The sequence below is a fragment of the Hyaena hyaena genome, unplaced genomic scaffold (assembly GCF_003009895.1).
Source record: "Hyaena hyaena isolate Hyena2069 unplaced genomic scaffold, ASM300989v1 scaffold_91, whole genome shotgun sequence".
NCBI lineage: Eukaryota > Metazoa > Chordata > Mammalia > Carnivora > Hyaenidae > Hyaena > Hyaena hyaena.
This window is the reverse complement of record NW_024080725.1, coordinates 921,882-942,709: the sequence shown is the minus strand read 5'-3', so window position 1 is coordinate 942,709 and position 20,828 is coordinate 921,882. Positions and strand designations below refer to the sequence as shown.

The following is a 20,828-nucleotide window of genomic DNA, read 5'->3' as shown; positions in this document are numbered from 1 at the left end:
TTTTTTAAATAATAGAATTCATGTAAAAGGAAAAGTTGGAAGATCAAAAATGTGTATTTTCCAAACGGAATAAAGTCACACATACTTTGAGTACCTAGATGCACACTATGGATACACATATGCTTTTCTTTCCTTTTTCTTTGAGCACACATACTTTTTTCAAAATGCTTAATATAGTTTTGTAATCTAGTTTGTTCTTTCACTTAGCAAGAGATGTGAGGTGTCCTGTGGCCCTTGAAATGATCTAATCAACCGGTGTGCTCTGACTGCGTCATATTCCCCCAGGAAGGCATTTCCTCATTTAGTTAGGCCAGTTTCCTTGCTAGAATTCTGAGAGCCTGATAGCCCAGCCCAGGAGAGCCCCAGCAGAGGGACAGTGGGCCCCGGTGTCCTGGCGGAGCTCATGGACTGTGGTCTATCTAGTGATTGAGGGATGATGTTTGGTGGGCACTCCTGATGCAAAGTACCTCCCAACAAGGGTGCCTGGGTGGCTCAGTTGGAAGACCACGGGACTAGGGTGACTGGGTAGCTTACTTGGTTGAGCGTCCGAATTCGGCTCAGGTCGTGATCTCACAGTTTGTGGGTTCAAGCCCCGCGTTGAGCTCTGTGCTGACAGCTCAGAGCCTGCAGCCTGCGTCAGATTCTGTGTCTCCCTCTCTCTCTGTCCCTCCCCGCCCTCATGCTCTGTCTCTGTCTCTATCAAAAATCAATCAACATTAAAAAAAAATAAAAATAAAAAAGGTTTATCTTAAAAAGGAAAAAAAAGGAAGAGCTGTGATTCTCAGGATCATGAGTTTGAGCCCCAGATTGGGTGCAAAGATTACTTAAGTAAGAACTTAAAACTCCCAACCAGTTGGTCACGGGACCTGGGATTCCAGTATTTAGTACTCATTCTTGAGATCTTAAAGATTTTTTTTTCTGCCTTCCAGTGCTCCCTCATAAATTAAGTCCAACTATAAGACAAAAAAAAAAGGGGGGGGTGGATAGCCTTTATTCATTTACCCCATGCGTAGCCAGCTCTGAGCAAGATGCATAACCAGCAAGCTGAGAAGCATGTTCCTGAAGAAGCAGCTAGGCAGGGCCAGGCCCCCAATCCTGGTCTTCCAACCAGCATGCACCCCCCCCTCCCCAGGCCCTGGGCTGTTTGTGTGACTATGAGGGTGCCCGGCTGGGCAATTCCCAGGATCCCTGCTTCTGTAAATGGGGCTGGAGCCAGTAGGTGGGTGAGAGAGGAGGCGAGTTACCACCATGAAGGCAACTTTAGAACATTCTGGCACTGGGCAAGGGACCCCCAAAGGAAATATACAGACTACATTCCTGTCCTTTAGGAAGTGGTGATTGGGTTGGCAGATAAGTGGACACACACAAGTTTGAGAGACGCATGCCCTTGTCCTCTTTCTGGTGCTCACCCCGTAACATGGTTCCTAACTACAGTGTATCAGGAAAGAGGGGTGATCAAGGGTGGCTTCCTGGAGTCAGTGATCGAACTGCAAAGTGATGCTGTAAAGCTCCGAAACAGTGGTTCTCAAAGTAGGATCCCCAGGCAGTAGCTTCTGCATCACTTGGGAGCTTGTTAAACACGCAGATTCTTGAGGACCCCACCCCCCCACCCCAGATTTACTGATTTATAACCTCTGGGCAGAGGGACCCCAGCTCCCATCCCCAGGCCATACCCTAAACCCTAGGGACCTCTGCTGGCAGGGCACCTGAGTGGCTCAGTTGATAAGCATCTGAGTCTTGGTTTCGGTTCAGGTTATGATCTCATGGTTCGTAAGTTCGAGCTCCACATCAGGCTCTGCGTTGACAGTGCAGAAGCTACTTGGGATTCTTCCTCCCCCCGCCCCCGCCCCGCTCCTCCCCTGCTTGAGCTCTCTCTCTCAAAATAAATAGACCTTAAAACAACAGAAGCGAAACCTCTGCTGGAAGAAAGCCTTGCTACTCAAAGTGTAGTCGAGGACCGGCTTTGGCATTCTCTGGAGCTTGATAGAAATAGAGACTTTCAGGTCACCTGAAACCTTCCTGTTAAAGTCTCCAGAGTTTTAAGTGCACTCCCAGTGTGAATAATCCCTGATGCAGTGAGCAGACCTCAGAGCCCCAGCAGCCTGGGGGTAGGCGTGGGTGCAGGGGTCAGTCATCACCTCCCTTAGGTTTGCTCCACCAGGACCCTGGGGCAGGGGAGGTGGGCGGTGCGCAGTGATGCAATCCCGTCATGGTCCTTCTCTACCCTCAGGTCCAGGGGTCAGGGTCTGGAGGGGTGGCAATCACCTTCAGCCCCACCTCTGTCTTGTGTTTTACAGATTAATTTCATCCTTTTTATAAACATTCTAAGAATCCTGATGAGAAAACTTAGAACCCAAGAGACAAGAGGCAATGAAGTGAACCATTATAAGTAAGTAGAGGGCAAAGACCAAGAGGCCCTCTCAGTCAGCAGGTATTTCCTGAGTGCCTATTGTTTACCCAAGGGGATCCAGTTCCAAGGAGGTTACAAATGTAAATAGGAATGGGGGCAGGGTGGGGGTGCAATGGGTCCTTTGTGCAGCCTGAAACAGCTGCCCCAGTGCTGGGTTGATAAGAAATCTCTCGGGATCCCAGGAAGCAGAGATTTGTGCTTGGGGCAATGCTAGGGAGTCTCCTGATGGGTTTTGGGGACCCAACTTCAAGGACATTGATATAGATCTGTGTATTTTTCAAGGGAGAATGGCTTTCACCAGATTTTCAAGATATGTGATCCCCAAATACTCTTAAAACCTTTATGACTTAAAGGGAGACGCCCGTACCAGTTTGCTAGGTCTACCATAACTATGACCTACACTGAATGGCTTCAAGAAGAGAAATGTATTTACTCCGTTCTGGAGGCTGGAACCCCAAGATCAGGGTGCCGACAGGTTTGATTTCTTCTGAGGCCCCTCTCCTTACTTTGTAGGTGGCTGCCTTGTCCCTGGTCCTTGGTGTCTCTCCCTCTTCTTATAAGACAGCAGTTGATTGGACTAAGGTCCCACCCTAACAGCCTCATTTTAACATAATCACCTCTTTTTAGGTCCTGTCTGCAAGGAGCAAGAGGTATTTCTGAGGTCCTGGCAGTTAGGGCTTCAGTTTATGAGTTTGGGCTGGGGAGACAGAATTCAGCACAGAACAGTTAAAGACAAGTCAGTGTCCAACAAGGGCTTTCTCTGTGAGGTTCCGAGCTTTGCGAATCTGGCTGTGACCCGGCTCACTTGGTGACAGATTCTCCAGGACATCTTTAGAGCCGTGGGCTCCGAAGTAAGGTGGAGCCAGAGATTGGAGATTCGGGATAAAGCTGCCCGATAAAATCCAGGATGGCCAGTTCAGTTTGGATTTTGGATAAACAACAAATAATGTTTTGGTACTTGCTCCAAAAAAACATTATCCACTGTTTATCTGAAATTCAAATTGAGCTGGCATCCTGTATTTTTATTTGCTAAACTGAGCAACCCTGATCTGAGAAGAAAAGAACTTCTTCTTATAGGTATTTATTATCAAAAAAAAAAAAAAAAAGAAAAAAGAAAAAGAGAAAAGAAAAGAAAGAAAGAATGCTGGCTTTGTGAATCATGTGTTAGATAACACATGCACATAACCTATAAATAATAAAGTTCAGGTAGATACGTGTCCAAATTTTATATACTGACGGGGTGCATGTCCAGAAATTTTGGGGACTGGCCATGGGAGCTAGATAGTCTCCAGAATAAAAAGTCGAACCACAAAGGTCCTGGGGCACATCCGCTGGCCTCGGGCAAGTCAGGCAGGCTGGGTATGCGGAGCTGCACCCTAGGGGCAGGGGGCAGGAAGGCAGTGGGTCTGGGTCTGTGTCTGCAGGCGCCTGGCCAAGTCCACCCTCCTGCTGATCCCCCTCTTCGGAGTCCACTACATCATCTTCGCCTTCTCCCCAGAGGACGCCATGGAGGTCCAGCTGTTCTTTGAATTGGCCCTTGGCTCGTTCCAGGTGAGTTTCAGGGAACTGTGACTTTCGGGAGTTCTCTGTTTCCTCGGAGGGAAGTGGAAGCCATGGAGACAGCAAGCTAGGTCTCCCCCAGAAGGGTCCAGCAGGGGGGCTTGGGGATGCCTCATCTGGCAGACATGCAAGAGAAGCCGGGCAGGACCTCAGTGTGCTGTGGGACCCAAGTCCCCCACCAGTCAGATGGGGGTGGGAGGTAAAACTAAGGAGAGAGACAGACTCCCCGGAAGATGAAAGGGAAAATGACCCGCATGCTACATCGCACACCTCTCCCCAGTTTCTATGTAGTCAGATGTAGTCAAAATAGCCTTAGTGCTGAGGGCTGTGGCATTGTGGGAACAGGGGAGGGGGCATCGAAAAGAAGCATTGTGGGAATGGGGAAGGGGAATCTGAAAGAGAATAAAATCTTTGTCTTCATACTGGGAAGTCCATAAAAAGTGGCCCAAGCTGAAAAGTCCAAAAGTAGCAGCATCAGCATATTCTTGAGAATTCCAAGTAGTTGCCTCTGAGGAACAGGAAATGAGGGCAGGGGTGTGAGGAGGCTGCTGTCATTTTGTGACAGGAATCATTTGACTCTTGGAAACTTGCGTGCGTACACAACTTATTAAGAATGAAACCCAACCTTAAAAATCAAAAAAGAAGAAAAGTGAGGGAAGAAATCACCCACCTACTCGTTCAAGGAGATGTTGTGAGGCTTAAAAACAAAACAAAACAAAACAAAACAGTAAACGTGTTTAGACAGAAGGACTCTTAACATGAATCCCAAATTTCACAGTGTTGTTTTGCTTACTCACTTATAGCGGTCTCCTTCCAAAAATACGATATAGCTTTCAGGAAAACCATTTGGAGGCCAAAAACAAAAACAAAATTGAGTTCATACAGAGAAGCAAAATCAATAGGGTGCTAGGAAGGTGGGAGAGCTTGGAGCTTCCCAGTAGCCAGAGCAAAAACAGAAACATGATCTGTTCTAAGATTCATAATCTCCATAATGGAAACAAGCAAATTCCCAGGAAAAGCCTAGAGATCATAGGCTTTGGGGCCTGAGAGAAACTTCTCCCAGTGGATTGCCCTAAAGAAGCAAGATTGATAATCCTGTTCCCTTATTCCCTGAGTTCAGTTCAGGGTGGGTAAGGCCAGGGTCACCCTCCTATCACTTTCAGGTTCCGGGAAGGACACATCACTGGGCACACATTACTGAGCAGTCAGGTCTTCTCCTAACACTACCTTCAGACCCCGCCCCAGGGCTGTCCCCTCTGCCCAGAGCTCCCTGCTGGTGCCCCAGGCCTCCAGAGAACTCAGCCTCTGAGGGAATCCATGTTCTTTGGTTCTCTGCCCAGAGCTTTCATGTGCACCTGCTCCTGTAACGTTCGGGAAGGCTGGGCTCACAGTGGCCCATTTAGCAGGTGGGGGATTCCGGGTCCACATGGGTGGAAGGCCTTGACCTGGCTTCCAGAAGTGGGTAGTGACCTCACTTAGAGCACAGATACCCGGGGCTGCCTCCCTGCACAGAAAGGGAACTTCCTGTCCCCTGGAGTTGGCGCCTGTGGTTGGGGCTGGGGACTACCCTGAAGGCCATTCGGCTTCTCTCTAAGGAAATGGCTTCTCAATAGAAAACCCAAAAGCACTTTCATAATGTTTCCATAGAAACATTGACAAAGAAAGTGGATCGTTAAGGTTTTTTAAACTTTGTTCACATACAAACATATATCATTTTATCTATTACACATGTATATTTTATATAATGTACATATTTTAAAAATTCCATATTACAGAAAATGTCTTCCATATATTAAAGAGAATAGTAGATAGTGAACCCCCATGTGGCCATTACCCACTCAGCGTGGGGTGTATTTCGTGTCTGTCCCCATCCGCCATGTCCCTCTCATTTTAATCAAATCAGAGACTAATTCAGATGTGAATATTCTAGTCCACATCTCTAAAAGACAGGGGCTTAAAGAACACACACAGAACCACAACACATTATCAATGGCAGATACTTTTATTTTAATGTTTATTTTGAGAGTGAGAATCCCACGCAGGCTCTGTGCTGTCAGTGCAGAGCCCTACAAGGGGCTCAATCTCATGAACCGTGAGATCAGGACCTGAGCTGAAATCAAGAGTTGGACACTTAACCGACTGAGCCACACAGGCGCCCTATCATATACTTTTAGCTTTTTCTGATTGTACACATAATAGTTGTTGTAGAAAATCTGGAAAATAAGGAATAGTTAAAAAGAAAAAATCATCCAAAATCTCATGGCCCCAGAAATAACCTGTTAAAAATGATGGTGGGTTTACTTCTACATCTTTTTTTTTTTTTTCTTTTTCTCTAAAGTCTCTATTCTACCCAGGAAGACACATATGCATGTGCGCACAGCTTATATAATTGAGGTCATGCTATGTGTGGTTTCCCCCTTTTTTTTTTAAATGTGTGGTGTCCTTTCTTGTGTGTCCTAATTCTCTATCTTCCCATCATCTCCATGTCATTAAAATTCTCCAAAGACTTCATTTTTAATAATTGTATAGAAACTGTGGAATTTTTTTTTTTTTTTTTTTTTTTTTTTGAGAGAGATAGAGACAGCATGAGCAGGGGAGGGTGAGACAGGGAGACACAGAATCTGAAACAGGCTCCAGGCTCTGAGCTGTCAGCACAGGGCCCGACTCGGGGCTCAAACCCACAAACTGTGAGATCATGACCTGAGCCGAAGTCAGACGTTTAACCAACTGAGCCACACAGGCGCCCCGAAACTGTGGAATTTCTTAAACCCGCTGGCTGAAGGAGGCCTCCCAGGGACCCAACTAACCTTCCTTCACCTGGGCTCCAGCCCTCACCTGAACTATGAAAATGTGTCCCCGGATTTTGGAGGCCCAGGCACCCTGGTCCCGATGAGATGGGCAGCATCTCCAGCCGGCAGCCTGACCACCGGGTCGGGGCCGAGCACAGTCCCGGCCCTCCCTAAACCCCTGTGACTCCGTTCCCTCACCCGCAAAATTGAGGCCCTCCCCCTCCTCCCTAGGGCTATGGCAAGATTTAAACGAAGCCCCTGGAACCCAGAATCCCAGTTATGTAGGCCAGACGACACCCCACATCCAGTTGTTTCATCTCAAAGCCTGATGTTTACACCCTCTGACAGTGGTTCCCAGGTGAGAATGCCCATCGGAAAGACCTGGGATTTTTTTTTTTTTTTTTTTTTTTTTTTTGATTTTTGTGAGGGGTGAGGAAGGGGCAGAGAGAGAGAGCAAGAGAGACATTCTCAAGTAGGCTCCATGCCCAGCACAGAGCCCGATGGGGGACTTGATCTCACGAACCACGAGATCATGACCTGGATCAAATTAAGAACCAGACACCTGACCCAGGCACCCCAGTCTGAGATCTCAGAAAGCTGCTGCCATCCTCAGACTTACGGATTTGGGGTGTGGAGTATAACAGGCAAAAGCTCCCAGGCGATCCTAACATGCTACAAAAAATTTGGAAACTGCTGCCCTGAGCGTTCCTGCTGCCCACTCCCCCCAAATGGCCTTGGTTCTATGCAGCAGTCCCTGAGGCCTGATATTCTAAAGCAAATCCTTGAGTTCTGTCACTGTCAAAACGCCCACAGCCCTGAGCAATTGTACCTATTAAGCCACCATAGCCGGACTGGTTTGTCATCCTTTGGGGTCCTTTCCAGTGGTAAGTAGGTAAGGGCAGGCCTGGATGGGCGCGGAAGGGGAGGGGAGGGCCGCCTGAGGCCAGAGCTCCAAGCCTCTGAGGGGAAGGGTTCCTCCCCCGCCAGGGAAGCCATGGGCAGAGAAGGGCAGGATGGCCCCCGGTGGGTCCCTGAGGAGGTGAGCACCGTGGGAACCCTGCCCATGGTTTATGGTCACCAGCAGGCCTCCTGGCCTCAAATCCGGCATCTCAAGACTGGAGTCCTGGCAGAGCTCCATGCCAGGACTGGGTGATGGGGCACCACTGGGAAGACAGAAGCTCCAGGTGCTAGGGAGGAAGGGTCCTGCCAGGCACAGACCGCCTGCACACCGGGGAACACAGGGTGCATACAGCCCCGAGCCCCCAACCAGGAAGACGCAAGCAGGCAGGTCGCACCCACTACTTGTAGGCCAGCACCTACCCATGGGCTGTGCTGACTTCACATCCACACGCTCGTGGTTCCGCGTGGAACACTACCTGTGGCGGGACATCTCCAGATTTCCAGCTTATCTTGAAAGTGAGCCCCCACAGGGCCCAGGGTCTCCCGTGGGCCGGCCCCACCCCCTACCCGAGGGACAGGTGCGCTTTGGGCACCTCTGCTTCTCCCAGATGGCCCGCCTTGCTATTTCAGGGGACCGGCCTGGTCCCCACGGGCCCAAGTCAGCAGCTTCGACTCTGTGGTTACTGAAACCACAGGTGTCCAATGCCCTACGCTGGACACTGAGCTCAATGAAAGGGGCCCTGCTCTTAGCCCAAGGGGCTGAGTCTATGCTGAGTGACACGAGCAGAGCCAGGGGCAACCTAGGGGGCCCAGAAGAGTAGCTCAGATTCCCCCAGAGGTGAGACGTGTGGGGAGGCTCCAGACCTGTGAAACCCCTCCTGGGGAGGAGTGAGCCTGGGCTGGCCATGTGTGGACGCGCAGAGGAGGCTGAAGGAGGCTGGGTGCTGGAGCACCTGCGCTGACCCCTTGCTTCTTTGTCCCCCTGCAGGGCCTGGTGGTGGCTGTCCTCTACTGCTTCCTCAACGGGGAGGTGAGTTCTCAGGTGGCCTGGCCGGAGGAGTTTCCTAGCCCCTGGATCCCTGTTCAGGAGCTGCCTGGAAACGGTGTTGGGGAGAGGTGTTTGGTGTGGGGTGGGGGGGTCCGGTGCGGGCGGGGTCCCCTGAGCTCACTTCATGGGGACATCAAAGCACCCAGAAGCCTAGCTTACACAATAGCTGGGCGCTACCCTCAGCTTCTAACTCAGCACAGAAAGGATTCTGTATGTCTGGGTTGGAGCCTGAAAATATTGAAGAAGCTCTCCAGGGCATTTGCATCCTTGAGCAAGTTCAGGAAAGGGGGAAGTGCGGGTGCCCCGACAAGGACCCAGGCTCCCAACTGCTCTGCTGCCTTGCCTGGTGGGGGACCCTGCTCACTGCCCTTCAGTGGGCCTCAGTCTTCCCATCTGTAAAATGAGGGACTCAGAGGCAGTATCTGTAACCTCCAAATTAAAGTTGACTCCTGGGAGGGCCAGACCCTGACCCCGAAGTCTCTGCTCCTGCACAGAGCGTGTGGGTGAGGACACACGCAAGCAGCGTAACCAACACGGGTTGAATACAGTCTTTCACACACGCACAGCCTTTCCGTACCTGCTGACCATCCAGCTGGTTTGCCACACTTGAAGGGGCATAGCCTGTTTTCCAAAACCCGAGCGCGAAGGCTGGCTTCAAAGGTTTGGGCTGTGACAGCCGGGCGCCGTGAAGGAAATTTCCAAAGAGCGACTTCCGCGCCCCCAGATTGAGTTCTGAGCTTAGGAGGCTTCATGGGAAGGAGTCTGGTTTGTGTCAGGTGACGACCTGGACACTGGAGTTCTGGAATTTGTGAAGCAGCCCCAAGTCCCTTCCTTGGGACACAGGCAGTAAGACTGAGGGTGAAAGTGTCCAGGAGAGAGGGGCCCTCAATCCCTCCCGGACGTTGGGGCCGGAAACGGCTAATCTGAGGGGCCTGCAGGAGAGGGGAAGATACGAGCAGTGGGACCACGCTGAGTCCCGGGGAGTGAAGGGGACTAAGGGTACAAGGCCGGTGGGACCAGGCTGAGGTCCCGGGGGGAGGGGGGTGGATGGGACTGTGGGTACATGGTCGGTAGGATCACGCTGAGTCCCGGGGGGGAGGGGAGTGGATGGGGCTGTGGGTACAAGGTCAGTTCTTCTCTCCTCCACTGATGGCTGGTCTCTGGGGGCAGGTGCAGCTGGAGGTTCAGAAGAAGTGGCGGCAGTGGCACGTCCGTGAGTTTCTACTGCGCCCCGTGCCCCTCAGCTCCACTGTCAGCACCGGCACCAGCGGCCTCCCCCACAGCACCAAGGGCAGCACCTCAGAGCAGAGCGGGGGCACCTGCAGGGCCAGCGTCATCTGAGAGGCTGGAGCCGGGCCACCCACGGGACAGACACCGTGACGGGTCACGAGAAGGCTCCACGTTGCTGCAGTCCGTATCAGTCTTCTCGGCAGACATCATATGCTTTCTCCGTGACCAAGAACACCCCTCCTCTGGGCCTGGGCTCGGGGAGGGGGCTGCGGTGGTAATTCCTCAGAACTGAAAAGAACACAGGCGCCGTGGGGCAGGAAGCCGGCTGGGGTTTGGGTCTGCTGTGTTACGGGAAGGACAGGTCACGGGTAACAGAAGACGGCAGGGAAATAAACGGAAGCCGGGACGGGTTGGGTATGTAACTGTCTGCGCTCATTTAGCCTTTGAGACACAAGGTGAAGGATTCTCCGGCTCGCTTCCCTATCCCCTTCCTGCAGTTTTCAGGGATAACCTCGGAGCCCAGGAAACATGAGCAATCGAGACCCCTGGCCTTTGGTGGACCCTCCTTACCCCTCACTACAATTCCCCTTCCAGGACCTCTTACCCTAGAGCCTCGAGACAACTGAACTAACCTGACCACATCAGTGAGGCCAGGAGAGCCGCCCAGACCCCCAGCTTCTTTTTAGTAACCCCAGCAGGCCACAAGGCACCATCCCGTTCCTCCCGCTCTTTCAAGGTCACCCGCGGCCTCAGAGGCAGAGTAGCCGGGAATGGGGCGTGATTCCATTTGAAAAAGAAGCAGGTTCACCAAGGTCCTGTGACTTGCCCGAGATACTCAGCAAGAAGGGTCACACGTTCAGTCCAGGGCTCTTGGTTTCAAATCCCCATCCTCCGAGGCTGTGTCTGTCTGCATTCCCGGGCAGGGGACAAGGGCCTGTGTCCCTATCCCATGGGGGTCTGTCTCACGTTTTCGTCTTCGGGTTTTAGTTTCCTGGACTATCAGCACTCCCTCACCCACCAGCCCTGTGAAGATTAAGGACTGAACATTTGAACCTTTTTACAAAACAAAGCCTACTAGTGTGTGTGGGGGGGGGGAAGCATTGTAGGCAGAAACCCCAACATAAAGGAAAAGGCATCTTGCTGGCAGGTGACCTCGGACGAGCGGGCTGTCTCCCCCCACCCCCAGGCCCTGGCTTCCCACCCCTGCACGTCCCCACTGCAGAGACAAGGAGGTCACCCCTTTGCACCTTGTGAACTGTTCCTGGAATGAAAGCCCAGGTGCTTATTTTCCAGGGCTAAGAACCCAGCCTGTATGGTTATGAGCTCTGCTTTCTGAAAAATGGATTGGCCCCCGACTGCTCTCCTGATCTCCATATGCATTTGGAGAGAGAAGTTTTCAAAAAGCCACAGGAGGTGCCTGTGTGGCTCAGTTGGTTAAGGGTCTGACCCCTGATCTTGGTTTGACGGGTTCGGGAGTTGGGGCTCCGCACTGGGCTCTACACTGAGAGCCAGCACAGAGCCTGCTTGGGATTCTGTCTCTCCTTCTCTCCGCCCCTTCCCCACTTGGGCTTTCTCTCTCTCAGAATAAAGAACCAGGTGGAGGGGGAAGGGGCTACTGTGGGAAACGGCTCAGGGCAAACCCCAGCTACTGGGCAGAAGAGAAATTGGGAAGGGGGCGACTGGCTACATAAAAATGCAGATTGGGCAGCAAGCATGGAAGTCTCCACTGGTTCATGGTTCCCCTCACCTGCACTCATCCCCGGGGCGGCTGTTAATCATTACAAGTCCAAGCAAGTCCCCTTTACCCCCCGGAGTCCAGCAGGTCCAGATATGTGCTCTTTGAAAATGTGCTCTAGGAGCAAACAATGGTACCTTGAGGCCGTCTGACCCTTAGCAAAGACGGACACACATACACGCTCACCTCAGGGAGGGCTGTGGGCCATCCTGGGGAGCTGGCTCCAAGACGTAAGGCAGGATTCCCACAGACGGCCGACAAGGCGGCTGCTGGAAGCTGAAGTTATTCAAGGATTATGGGACCCCCCAAAAGGCAGGACTCAAATCAAGTCAGATGGTTTAAAAACCCATGATGTGCAAGAAATGGAGGGAATCCTCAATAGCATGACCAAAGCTACGGCAGGGAAATGTGCACATAGGCCCTTCGGGCTGGTGGAAGACAGTCCTAGGCACTGAAGTGGATATGCTTAGCTGGAAGGATGATCGGCTCAGGGCAACCCCAGGAGACCCCAGGGACCCCACAGCCCCATCCTGGCATATAGTCAATAAAACAAGCGTGAACTGCACTTAGCTCTGCGGCCAGCCCAGGCACCAGTTACCCAAGCTGCTTCCAAGTCTATTCCCATCCTGGGAAGAAAGATTCAAGAAAAGAGTTTTAAAACATGTTGCTTCTAAACTCCACATCATAATAACTTGGCTAAGGCCGTACAGCTGGTGGCACTGAGGCACACTCCCGGCCTCCGGCCCCGCAGGCCCGCTGCAGAGGCCACTGGGCTGGTTCTGGCCAACCACCCAAAGGTCATGGACCAAGAAGTGGCAGTCTCAAGGTCACTGTCCCACCCCTACCCCCATCAGAGGTCACATGTCGGAAAAGTCCCTTCTTGACCACACTTTCTTGTAAAGCCTGATGTCCTCGGATTTAGGAGGGAGGCCTAAAACTTCCTTGGTTGGCTCCAGGGGTGGGTGATGCTGTTGATGTGAAGGCCGCTGATGGCATTCAGAAAGAAGAGGAAGGAGGCCGTGAACTCGCACCAGAACATCAGGGTGAAGCCAGTGAGCGTGACGTGGTTCCAGAGGAGAATCACGAAGCTCAGGAGCCCCCCGGAGGCAAGGATGAAAGAGATGAGGAGGAGGACACAGCCCACAGCCCACTTGCGTCGTGAGCGGAGGTCCTCACACACCTGGGACACCATGAGGAGCTCCAGGCCCAGAATGGCGGCCACCACAGCCAGGGCGCCCACGCTGCGGGCCAGGACCATGCCCACGGCCAGCCCGGGCACGTGGGCCTGGCTCAGGTCTCTGAGGCAGCGTGGCCCCGTCTGGTTGGAGGAAGTGCAGAAGTGCCAGAGCCCAAAGAGGTGGCCCTCAGCCAGCAGCCAATGACCATCGCAGATGGAGACGGAGGAGAGGACCAGGGCCAGGGCGGCGCACACAATGATGAGGACCCGGATGAAGGATTCCAAGAAGGGCCGCTGGGGCCGCCTCTGGGCCAGCAGCCTCTGGGCCTGGAAGACACACCACAGATGGCACGTCAGGGAGAACCCTTGACCATGCTCCCGGCTTCCCAAGGTGCGGTCTCCTGGGAGGCCTGGGACACCCACCTTTGCAAGGAGCTTCCCTCCCAGCCCCTCCTTCACTTGCAGCACAGACCCCACTTCTGGGGGAGCCCTTCCCCCATTCTACCTGCTCCCGGTCCTCTGTCCAAGACCCAGAAGCATGGACTGTCCCAACTAGTCACCAGGCATGAAGGGTTCCCTGCCCTTTCTTTCTTTAATGATCTTTATGAAGAAGAAATCCAAATTCTATTGACCCGCAAGCCAGCAGATCCTAGTCTCTCCCGAATTCAGAAAACTTGTCAGACCAGGCTCCTGTGACCTTGAACTTGCAGTACCCTGTGGGTTTCTTTGTATGCAGAGCAAGAACCCTGCCTAAAGCACTGCAAAGGTTGTTTAAAAGCACAGGAGTATTAGTATTCTTTTTTTTTTTTTTTTAAACTTCACTTTCTAATACAAGGCTCCATTCTCCCTCCCCCAGGCCTTCCCAGCATACTTCAGTTTTTAGCCTTTCTCCACCCTGCTGGTCCCGCACATTCCTGACTCGGCGTTATTACCTTGTTTTCCTCCGTACTGAAAGTGATGTTTGCACCTTGCCCTTCAGTCTTGCTCAGCCTGCACCTGAACCCCACCCAGGGCTGGTCAGCTCAACTGTCTAGCAGCTTCCGGGCGTGTGCGAAACCACTGAGGCTCCCCTTCGGCCTCTAGCTGCAGCCCTGGAAGGGTACACCCACCCCTTCTCTTCTGGCAAACTGGTCCAGGCATCCAGTGAGGTGTCCCTTATCTCACAGCCCTGGGACACCACCCAGGCGCGGGTCCCCTCCCCAACCCAGAAAGCAAAAAAGAAATACTTTGAAGAGTCAAACTCCTTAGCGCTGCCCATAACCCCTGCACCTTCTGCCCTGCTTCTCTCTCCAACTTCACCCCCCAGCACACTCTTCCTGGCTGCCCCACTCGGACACGGCAGCCCTCTTTCTACACCTAAGGGCACATCTAGAACTTTCTTCCTCAGACCTCCTGGTCCCTCTGCCTAAGAGATTCTTCTCCAGACTGTCTCCTTCTCTCCATTCTTCATGTCTCCGTGGAAATGTCCTCACAGAGATCTTTCCTGCCTCCCCAACCAGACCAGGTCCCCTCCCGTCAGGACCCGGGCTTTCTTCCCTGTTCCGACCACAAGTTATCCATTCCCTTTTGATTCGTACTTGTATGTTGTCTAGCTCACAGACGCCGAGCACCAAGAGGGCGTAGGCCCTGCCGCCTCCCCAGTACTCTGCACACCCAGTACCCTGCACATTGCTTGCCCGGGGCATTCAGTTGCTAAATGCCCACAGGACAAATGAATGATCAAGTTTGCAACCCCTGTCACTTCCATCTGAAACTCCCCCCACCCCTTTTATTGAATATTTATTTACCTACTTTTTGAGAGAGAGAGAGCGAGTGAGCGCATGAGAAGAGGTTGGGGCAGAGAGGGAGAGAGGATCCCAGGCAGGCTCCGCATTACCAGCGCAGAGCACGACGCAGGGCTGGAACTCACCAAAAGGGAGATCATGACCTGAGCCCAAATTAAGAGTTGGATGCTTACCGACTGAACCACCCAGGCCCCCCTGGAGCTCCCTTTAAACAAGTCTCCTGCCCAGTCACAAATTACCCCCTTTACAGTGTGTATGGAAGCAGGTTACACCCAGACTTGGGGGATAGGCAATGCAGACAGCTCATGGGGATCTGTCACTGCTGGGAAACTGAACAGGGACCATGGGGTTCACCTGTGTCATGTGCAAAGAGAGGCAAGTCTGGGTCATGCTTCTCAGTGAGGAGGGACGGAAAGCAAAGCCAGGTTCCCGGGAGGCGCCTGTGGTCAGAGCTCCAAGCAGGAACATCAGGAGGCTGACCGGAGCTACCAGGAATTTCCATGTGTCCCCTGGGGAGCCCTGGGGACATATGAATAAGGACCCGGTGTCCTTTCAGCACTTCTGCCAAAGCAGGGGCTTATTTTACTCAAACCTGTGAGGCTCCTATTGTAGGAAGCTCCCCGGGGGTGGGGGGTGGGGAGGTGGCGTAAGGAGGTGAACTATGTCACACAGAGGCCAGATGACTTGCCCAAGATCACTCAGCTAAACCACAATAAAGCTGGTTACGGCTGCCTGGATGCATTTGGCCAATAAATGCTGACTGGGTCCTTCCAGGTCCAGGGCCTTTGCGTTAGGGGCTCAATATTACCCGTGAGGAAAAGGAGTAGAGGGTGCAGAGGGATGCCCCGCGGTCAGGGCCCCCATCCCCAGATAAAGGCCGCCTGGGGCATGATAAAGGGCACCCAAGTGGAGTAGGCGTGGTTCTCAAACTGTGACCCCTTGCCGGCTTCTAGGTGCCCCGGGAGGGGAGGAGGGGAAGCTGAGCTGGCTTGCTCTGGCCACGTTCTCACTCAGTCACACCAGGTCATTCTTTTGTTTATTTATTATTTTTGAGAGAGAGAGAGAGAGAGACAGAACGAGTGGGGGGATGTAGGGAGAGGGAAACAGAATCCGAAGCAGGCTCCAGGCTCTGAGCTGTCAGCGGGGGCTCAAACTCCCAAACCGCGAGATCTGAAGTCGGAGCCTAACTGACTTAGCCCCCCAGGCACCCCCACAACAGGTCCTCCTTACGCGCTGGGCACACTGGTAGTCTGGGAATCTGTGTTGGATTTCATCATAAGAAAACGGCTTTACTACTAAGAAACCAAAGAGACTTTGAAACCTCTGTGTCTACAAACCATTAAAGGTGTTTGTCGGTGGGTGGCTTCTTAACCTCTTTGGCCCTTGGGGTTCTCATCTACAAAATGGAGGAGGTGACCCCTGCAGGAAAGCTAGAGCCACGCAGGTGCCCGGCCCAGAAGTTCACTGGTAAGGTCCTAGGGGAGGAGAGTCCCAGATGCAAGGCCTCTCAATCAAGTCACAGAACACACGACCCAGAAACCTTTTGACCCTGGACATGATGATGTCTAGATAACAGGCATGTCCTGTGCCTCCCTCAGCCCCACCTGCCTTGGGCACAGACTGGACTTTAGTCCCCTGGGATCAAATAGATGACAGCTCACGTCAGTTCATTTCTTCCCCGTCCTACCTCAAAGCAGGGTCATTCTTTAAACTCCTTTAAAGTCTCTGATAACTCCTCCCCCCCACCCCCCACCCCCCCAGGTGGTTCAGTTGGTTAAGGGACCGGCTCTTGATTTCAGCTCAGGTCATGATTTCACAGTTTGTGGGGTCGAGCCCCAATAGGGTTCCAAGATGACAGTGCAGAGCCTGCTTGGGATTCTCTCTCTCCCTCTGCCTTTCCCCTGCTCCCCCTCTCTCACAAATAAACTTAAAAACAAAAAAAAACCAAAGAGGGGCGCCTGGGTGGCTCAGTCGGTTAAGCGTCCGACTTCGGCTCAGGTCGTGATCTCACAGTTCGTGGATTCGAGCCCTGCGTTGGGCTCTGTGCTGACAGCTCGGAGCTGAAGCCTGTTTCGGATTCTGTGTCTCCCTCTCTCTCCGACCCTCCCCTGCTCACGCTGTCTCTCTCTCAGAAATAAAACATTAAAAATTTAAAAAAAACAACAACAAAGAAACTCTGATCACCAAGAAAACTCCCAAGAATGACAAGAGACCATGTATATAAAGGTGTTCGGGGAACTACTGATACCATGAGCAACAAGAATAATATATACCGGAGTCTTCATTCCCAACCCCCCTGCACCACTGCCGGCAGCTCTGCTGGCCTTCGTGACCCAGGGCCCCAAACCCTCTCCCGGAGAGGCAGCTGGTAGCAGTGTGGCCAGCAGACAGGATGGAACCAAGGCAGTGTAGACTTGCCCCTGCCCCTCCAGCCTGCAGCTGTGGGACCTTGAGCAAGGCGCTTTAATCTCCTTTCTTCCGCGGAAAGAATGTGAGCCTTTCTCTTTCCCCTCTCTAACCCTCAGTGATTTCTACGATCCGTAGGACAGGGTACCTGGACACTCCGGGGCCACTGACTCCACTGGCTAGAGGTTTCCCTTGTGACATCTCAGGGCCCCACCTGCCCCCTCCCCCTCACGACTCATTCTTCAAGTCCCCAACCCCCACCTCCAGGCTTCCCTCCAGACACACTGCCGCTCTGCGCAGGCCTAGGCCAGACCCCTATCATTATTAACCAGAAAGTTCTCAACCAGTTTCCTAAAGAGGTGGCTTGCCACTGTCCCTTCAGCCCCTGCCCACGCTGGCCTGCATGACCCCAGCCAGCCTGCTTTTTAGTTCTCCTCCTTCTGGCAAGTTATTTCTCCCCTCTTTCACCGGGTTTCCTCACCTGTAAGTGAAGATAACATCATCTACCTCCCCGGGGCTGGAATGAGTTATCACTTCAAGTGCTTAGAACAGACCTTGGGGCCAATTTAAAGGGGCTAGGCAGCATGGACTATTGTCCCTCAGCCTGTGCGCCGCCTCACCCCTGTGGCAGAGCCTGGGGCCTGAATGATCCTCCGGCGCTCCCACGCCTCCCCCCTCCCCCCGCTAACTAGGTCCCCTCCACCTGCTGCCCTCTCCGGGCCCAGCACACAACGCCTCTGCCCCCCTGCCCGTTAATCCAGCCCGCAGCTTCTGCACCTCTTTTTTTTTTTAATGTTTTTTTTTTTTATAATTTATTTCTAGGAGAGAGACAGCGTGAGGAGGGGAGGGTCAGAGAGAGAGGGAGTCACAGACTGAAACGGGCTCCAGGCTCTGAGCTGGCAGTCAGCACAGACCCCGACGCGGGGCTCGAACCCACGAACCGCGAGATCATGACCTGAGCGAAAGTCGGACGCTTAACCGCCTAAGCCACCCAGGCGCCTTCACGTCCTGATACTTCTAAATCCTTGTTTACTAAGTCCCTCTCGCAGTTCTCCAGGGGGAGATGCCACACCCGGTCCCACCCTCCTCACTGCCAGTCCCCTTTTCCCAGGGCCTGTCCCCGACGCTCCCGCATCAAGACTCAAGATTAGGAACCAGAACAAACAGGAGGGACTCGCTGCAACCCGCCCCCCTCCTCCTCCAAACGGCTGTGTCCCCAGGCTAAACGGGGCTGGGGGGGGGGGCGCGGAAACGGTGGTGGGCGGCTACGATTTCTCCCGTTAGTAAAAAGTAGAAAAGGCAAGTACGATTTGGAGCCAAGAAGTCCTGTTTTGAATCTCGACTGTGTGGTTTAGCGGTCTACCCGGACCCAGTTACTTCCCCTCTGGGCCTCAGTTATTGTGTCTATAAACTGGGCGGAACAGCGTCTACCGGAGTCACCGTTGGCAGGGGTCTGGGCATTTGCAGGCAAAGTCAACGGAGCCTCTAATCGTTAGAACGTTCCGGCCAGAAGACTCGGGGTGGGGGTGTTGAGCGCGAGCCGGTGAAATGCAGCTTTCTCGCCGGGTAGCCGGCGGCCGCGCGCCGGAGGGCAGGGGGCCGGAATGGAAGGTTCTCGGCCAACAAAAACAACTTGCACCCGTCGGAGAAATCAGACCTTTGGGGATGCGAGCCCCTCCCCCTCCCCTCGCGACAACCTTCTCTCTCTTTTTAAAAATGATTTTTATTTCGTTTTGAGAGAGACAGAGTGCGAGCAGGGGAGGGGCAGAGTGAGAGGGAGACAGAATCCCAAGCAGGCTCCAGGCTCTGAGCTGTCAGCGGAGTCCGACGCGGGGCTCCAACTCCCTAACCCCCAGATCTGGACCTAAGCCAAGTCCCACACTTAACCGACTGAGCCACCCAGGCGCCCCTACGACCTTCTCTCTTAAGTGCCTGCGCGCCCCAATGAGTCCGTCCCCGCCCCCAGCACCCCAGATGCGTTTGGAGAAGCAGAGACGGTCTTCCTAGACCCCGCCCGAGAAACTTCTGGCTTCCCCCGAGGCGCATCTTCATGTTATGTAAGACAAACCTCACTTTGCAAGCGGACTGTGTCCACCCTCCATCCCAGACGTACCTCTCCTTTTTGAAAAGGTGGGACCCCTCTGGAAAGCCTAATCACAGTTACTGGTGACCCCAAAGAGAAGCAGAAAAAGCCACCGCAAGAAGTTTGGGGGCCCTCGGGTACTTGCGGGCCCCGAGCAAAGGCGGGAGGAGATTGAGCTGCAGGAGTGGCGTCGGGGGAGAGGGGGGGCAGCGCCCCCAGGCTGCGTCCCGCCCACCTTCCTCCGAACCCCACAAGCTTGCAACAGAAGACAGGCAAGGCGGGGCGCGCTCCTCCCCCCGGTGGATCTGGGGTTCACTGCAAGGTCCCCTCCCACCTCCCGGTGGGGCAGACCCCCGGACCGCTCGGGGGGCGGCCGGCTCCGCGCCCCGCCGGGTTCGCGGGGTTACCTGCACCGCGATGGCAGTCATGCTGCGCCGTGTTCTGCTGCGCGCTGCTGCTCGCGCCCTCCCGCAGCTCCGCGAAGCAGCCGGCTCCGCGCCCCGGACCTCTCCCGGGGGGCGGAGCGGGGCAGGGGGAGGGCGGGGGAGAGGGAGGGGACAATCAAAGCGGAGTACTTAAGCCCGGGCCGCGCGCGTCAGGCCTCGCCGCCCTCCGCTACTCGGTTTACGCTGAGTCAGCGCGGGCGGCCCGGAGGAGCCCCCTGGCAGGGGCGAGGAGGGCGGGCTCGGGACCGGGTGGGCGCGAACCCAGCGCGAGCCTTGGGGGGGTCCTCCGAGAACGAGGGTGGAGCATCCGGCAGTCGGGGGAGGGCCGACCCGGCGGACTTCGGTGCGGGAGTCACTTCCTCGCTCCCGAACCCGGGGGCACGACTTCTGGGGCTCGGATTCCTCGAGGGAGGGCCAGGCGGGCGCCGGAGGAGGCGCTAAGGTCCAGAGAGACTGGGCACGCGCCCGGGCTCTGCTGCCTTCGCCACCCGCTGTGTGGCCTCGGGCTGCTTGTTTAACGTCTCTGAGCCAGGGATAATAAATAAAACATTTGTGGAAGGTCGGGGTCTTGCGAGGCCCTCAGCCTGGGTAAACGGAGTGGAACCTTCTGGGGCAATCCTCGCATCGCTTTTCTGTCCCCCCGAGGGGGATGTACAAACCTACTCCCCTCCTGGCCGCAGGGACCACTGAAAAGGCAACCACGACAACACAAAAGTCGTCGTGCTTCCTGGACGTTTGTTTGATGGGGCCTGAGTTCCCCCCACACCGGCAAGGAGTGAGCCACAAATTCCAAACTAAGACCCTCCTTTCCACCCCACCCCCTCCCTGCAGTTGTAGGGAGGTCTATGTTGTGAGGAGGGCGACTTCTGTTTAAGGCAAAGCGAGATCCTCTTTCTCCTTAACTGAATTCGGGGATAAATGAAATGATTTGACTCAATTAGGCAGGCCGGCAGCTTCCCGGGGACTTTACCCAAGGACGTCTGAAATAACTACACTTCTCCTGGACCAGAACATTTCTAGATGCTAAGAAAACCCGGAGACCTGGGTAAAAAAGGGGAAAGTTACAGTGGTCTGCATCTCCCAGTTAGGTGTTCGTTGGAGCCCATCACTGAGAGACCTTGTAAAATCCAGTCCCTGGGCCTGCGACTAGAAGGGCCGTGCTCACAGCCTCCCAGCCCTGGACCTAACTGCGCGTTCCAGTCCGAGTCTCACCTCTTGCCACCGTTCAGTGTCAAAATCAGCCGGTGGGCTTATTAAAAC

General features: G+C 53.9%; 2 protein-coding genes across 2 annotated transcripts in view; one reads left to right on the top strand and one right to left on the bottom strand.

Moving 5' to 3' along the window:
• The window catches only part of SCTR (secretin receptor), a 74,472-nt gene extending 64,118 nt beyond the window's left edge, over positions 1-10,354 (top strand). Inside the window, exons 10-13 of the mRNA XM_039234915.1 lie at positions 2,298-2,389; positions 3,835-3,961; positions 8,648-8,689; positions 9,878-10,354. Of these exons, the coding sequence (XP_039090846.1) occupies positions 2,298-2,389; positions 3,835-3,961; positions 8,648-8,689; positions 9,878-10,048 (432 nt within the window). The 3' untranslated portion in view covers positions 10,049-10,354. The remainder of the gene's footprint in view (positions 1-2,297; positions 2,390-3,834; positions 3,962-8,647; positions 8,690-9,877) is intronic.
• A 1,189-nt stretch (positions 10,355-11,543) lies between these two features.
• Positions 11,544-19,597, bottom strand: TMEM37 (transmembrane protein 37). Its single transcript, XM_039234910.1, has 2 exons — positions 19,530-19,597; positions 11,544-13,176 (listed from the first exon to the last, which is right to left on the bottom strand). The coding sequence occupies exons 1-2, from the start codon at positions 19,548-19,550 to the stop codon at positions 12,604-12,606; spliced, it is 594 nt and encodes a 197-aa protein (XP_039090841.1). The 5' UTR covers positions 19,551-19,597; the 3' UTR covers positions 11,544-12,603.
• Between the last annotated feature and the right edge of the window lie 1,231 nt (positions 19,598-20,828).

What these genes read in the sequence shown, in the direction of transcription:
- TMEM37 (XM_039234910.1), bottom strand. Translation starts at nt 19,550, where the DNA reads ATGACTGCCATCGCGGTGCAG. An exon ending in TGACTGCCATCGCGGTGCAG is followed by an intron (nt 13,177 to 19,529) that starts GTAACCCCGCGA and finishes TGTGTCTTCCAG; the next exon opens with GCCCAGAGGCTGCTGGCCCA.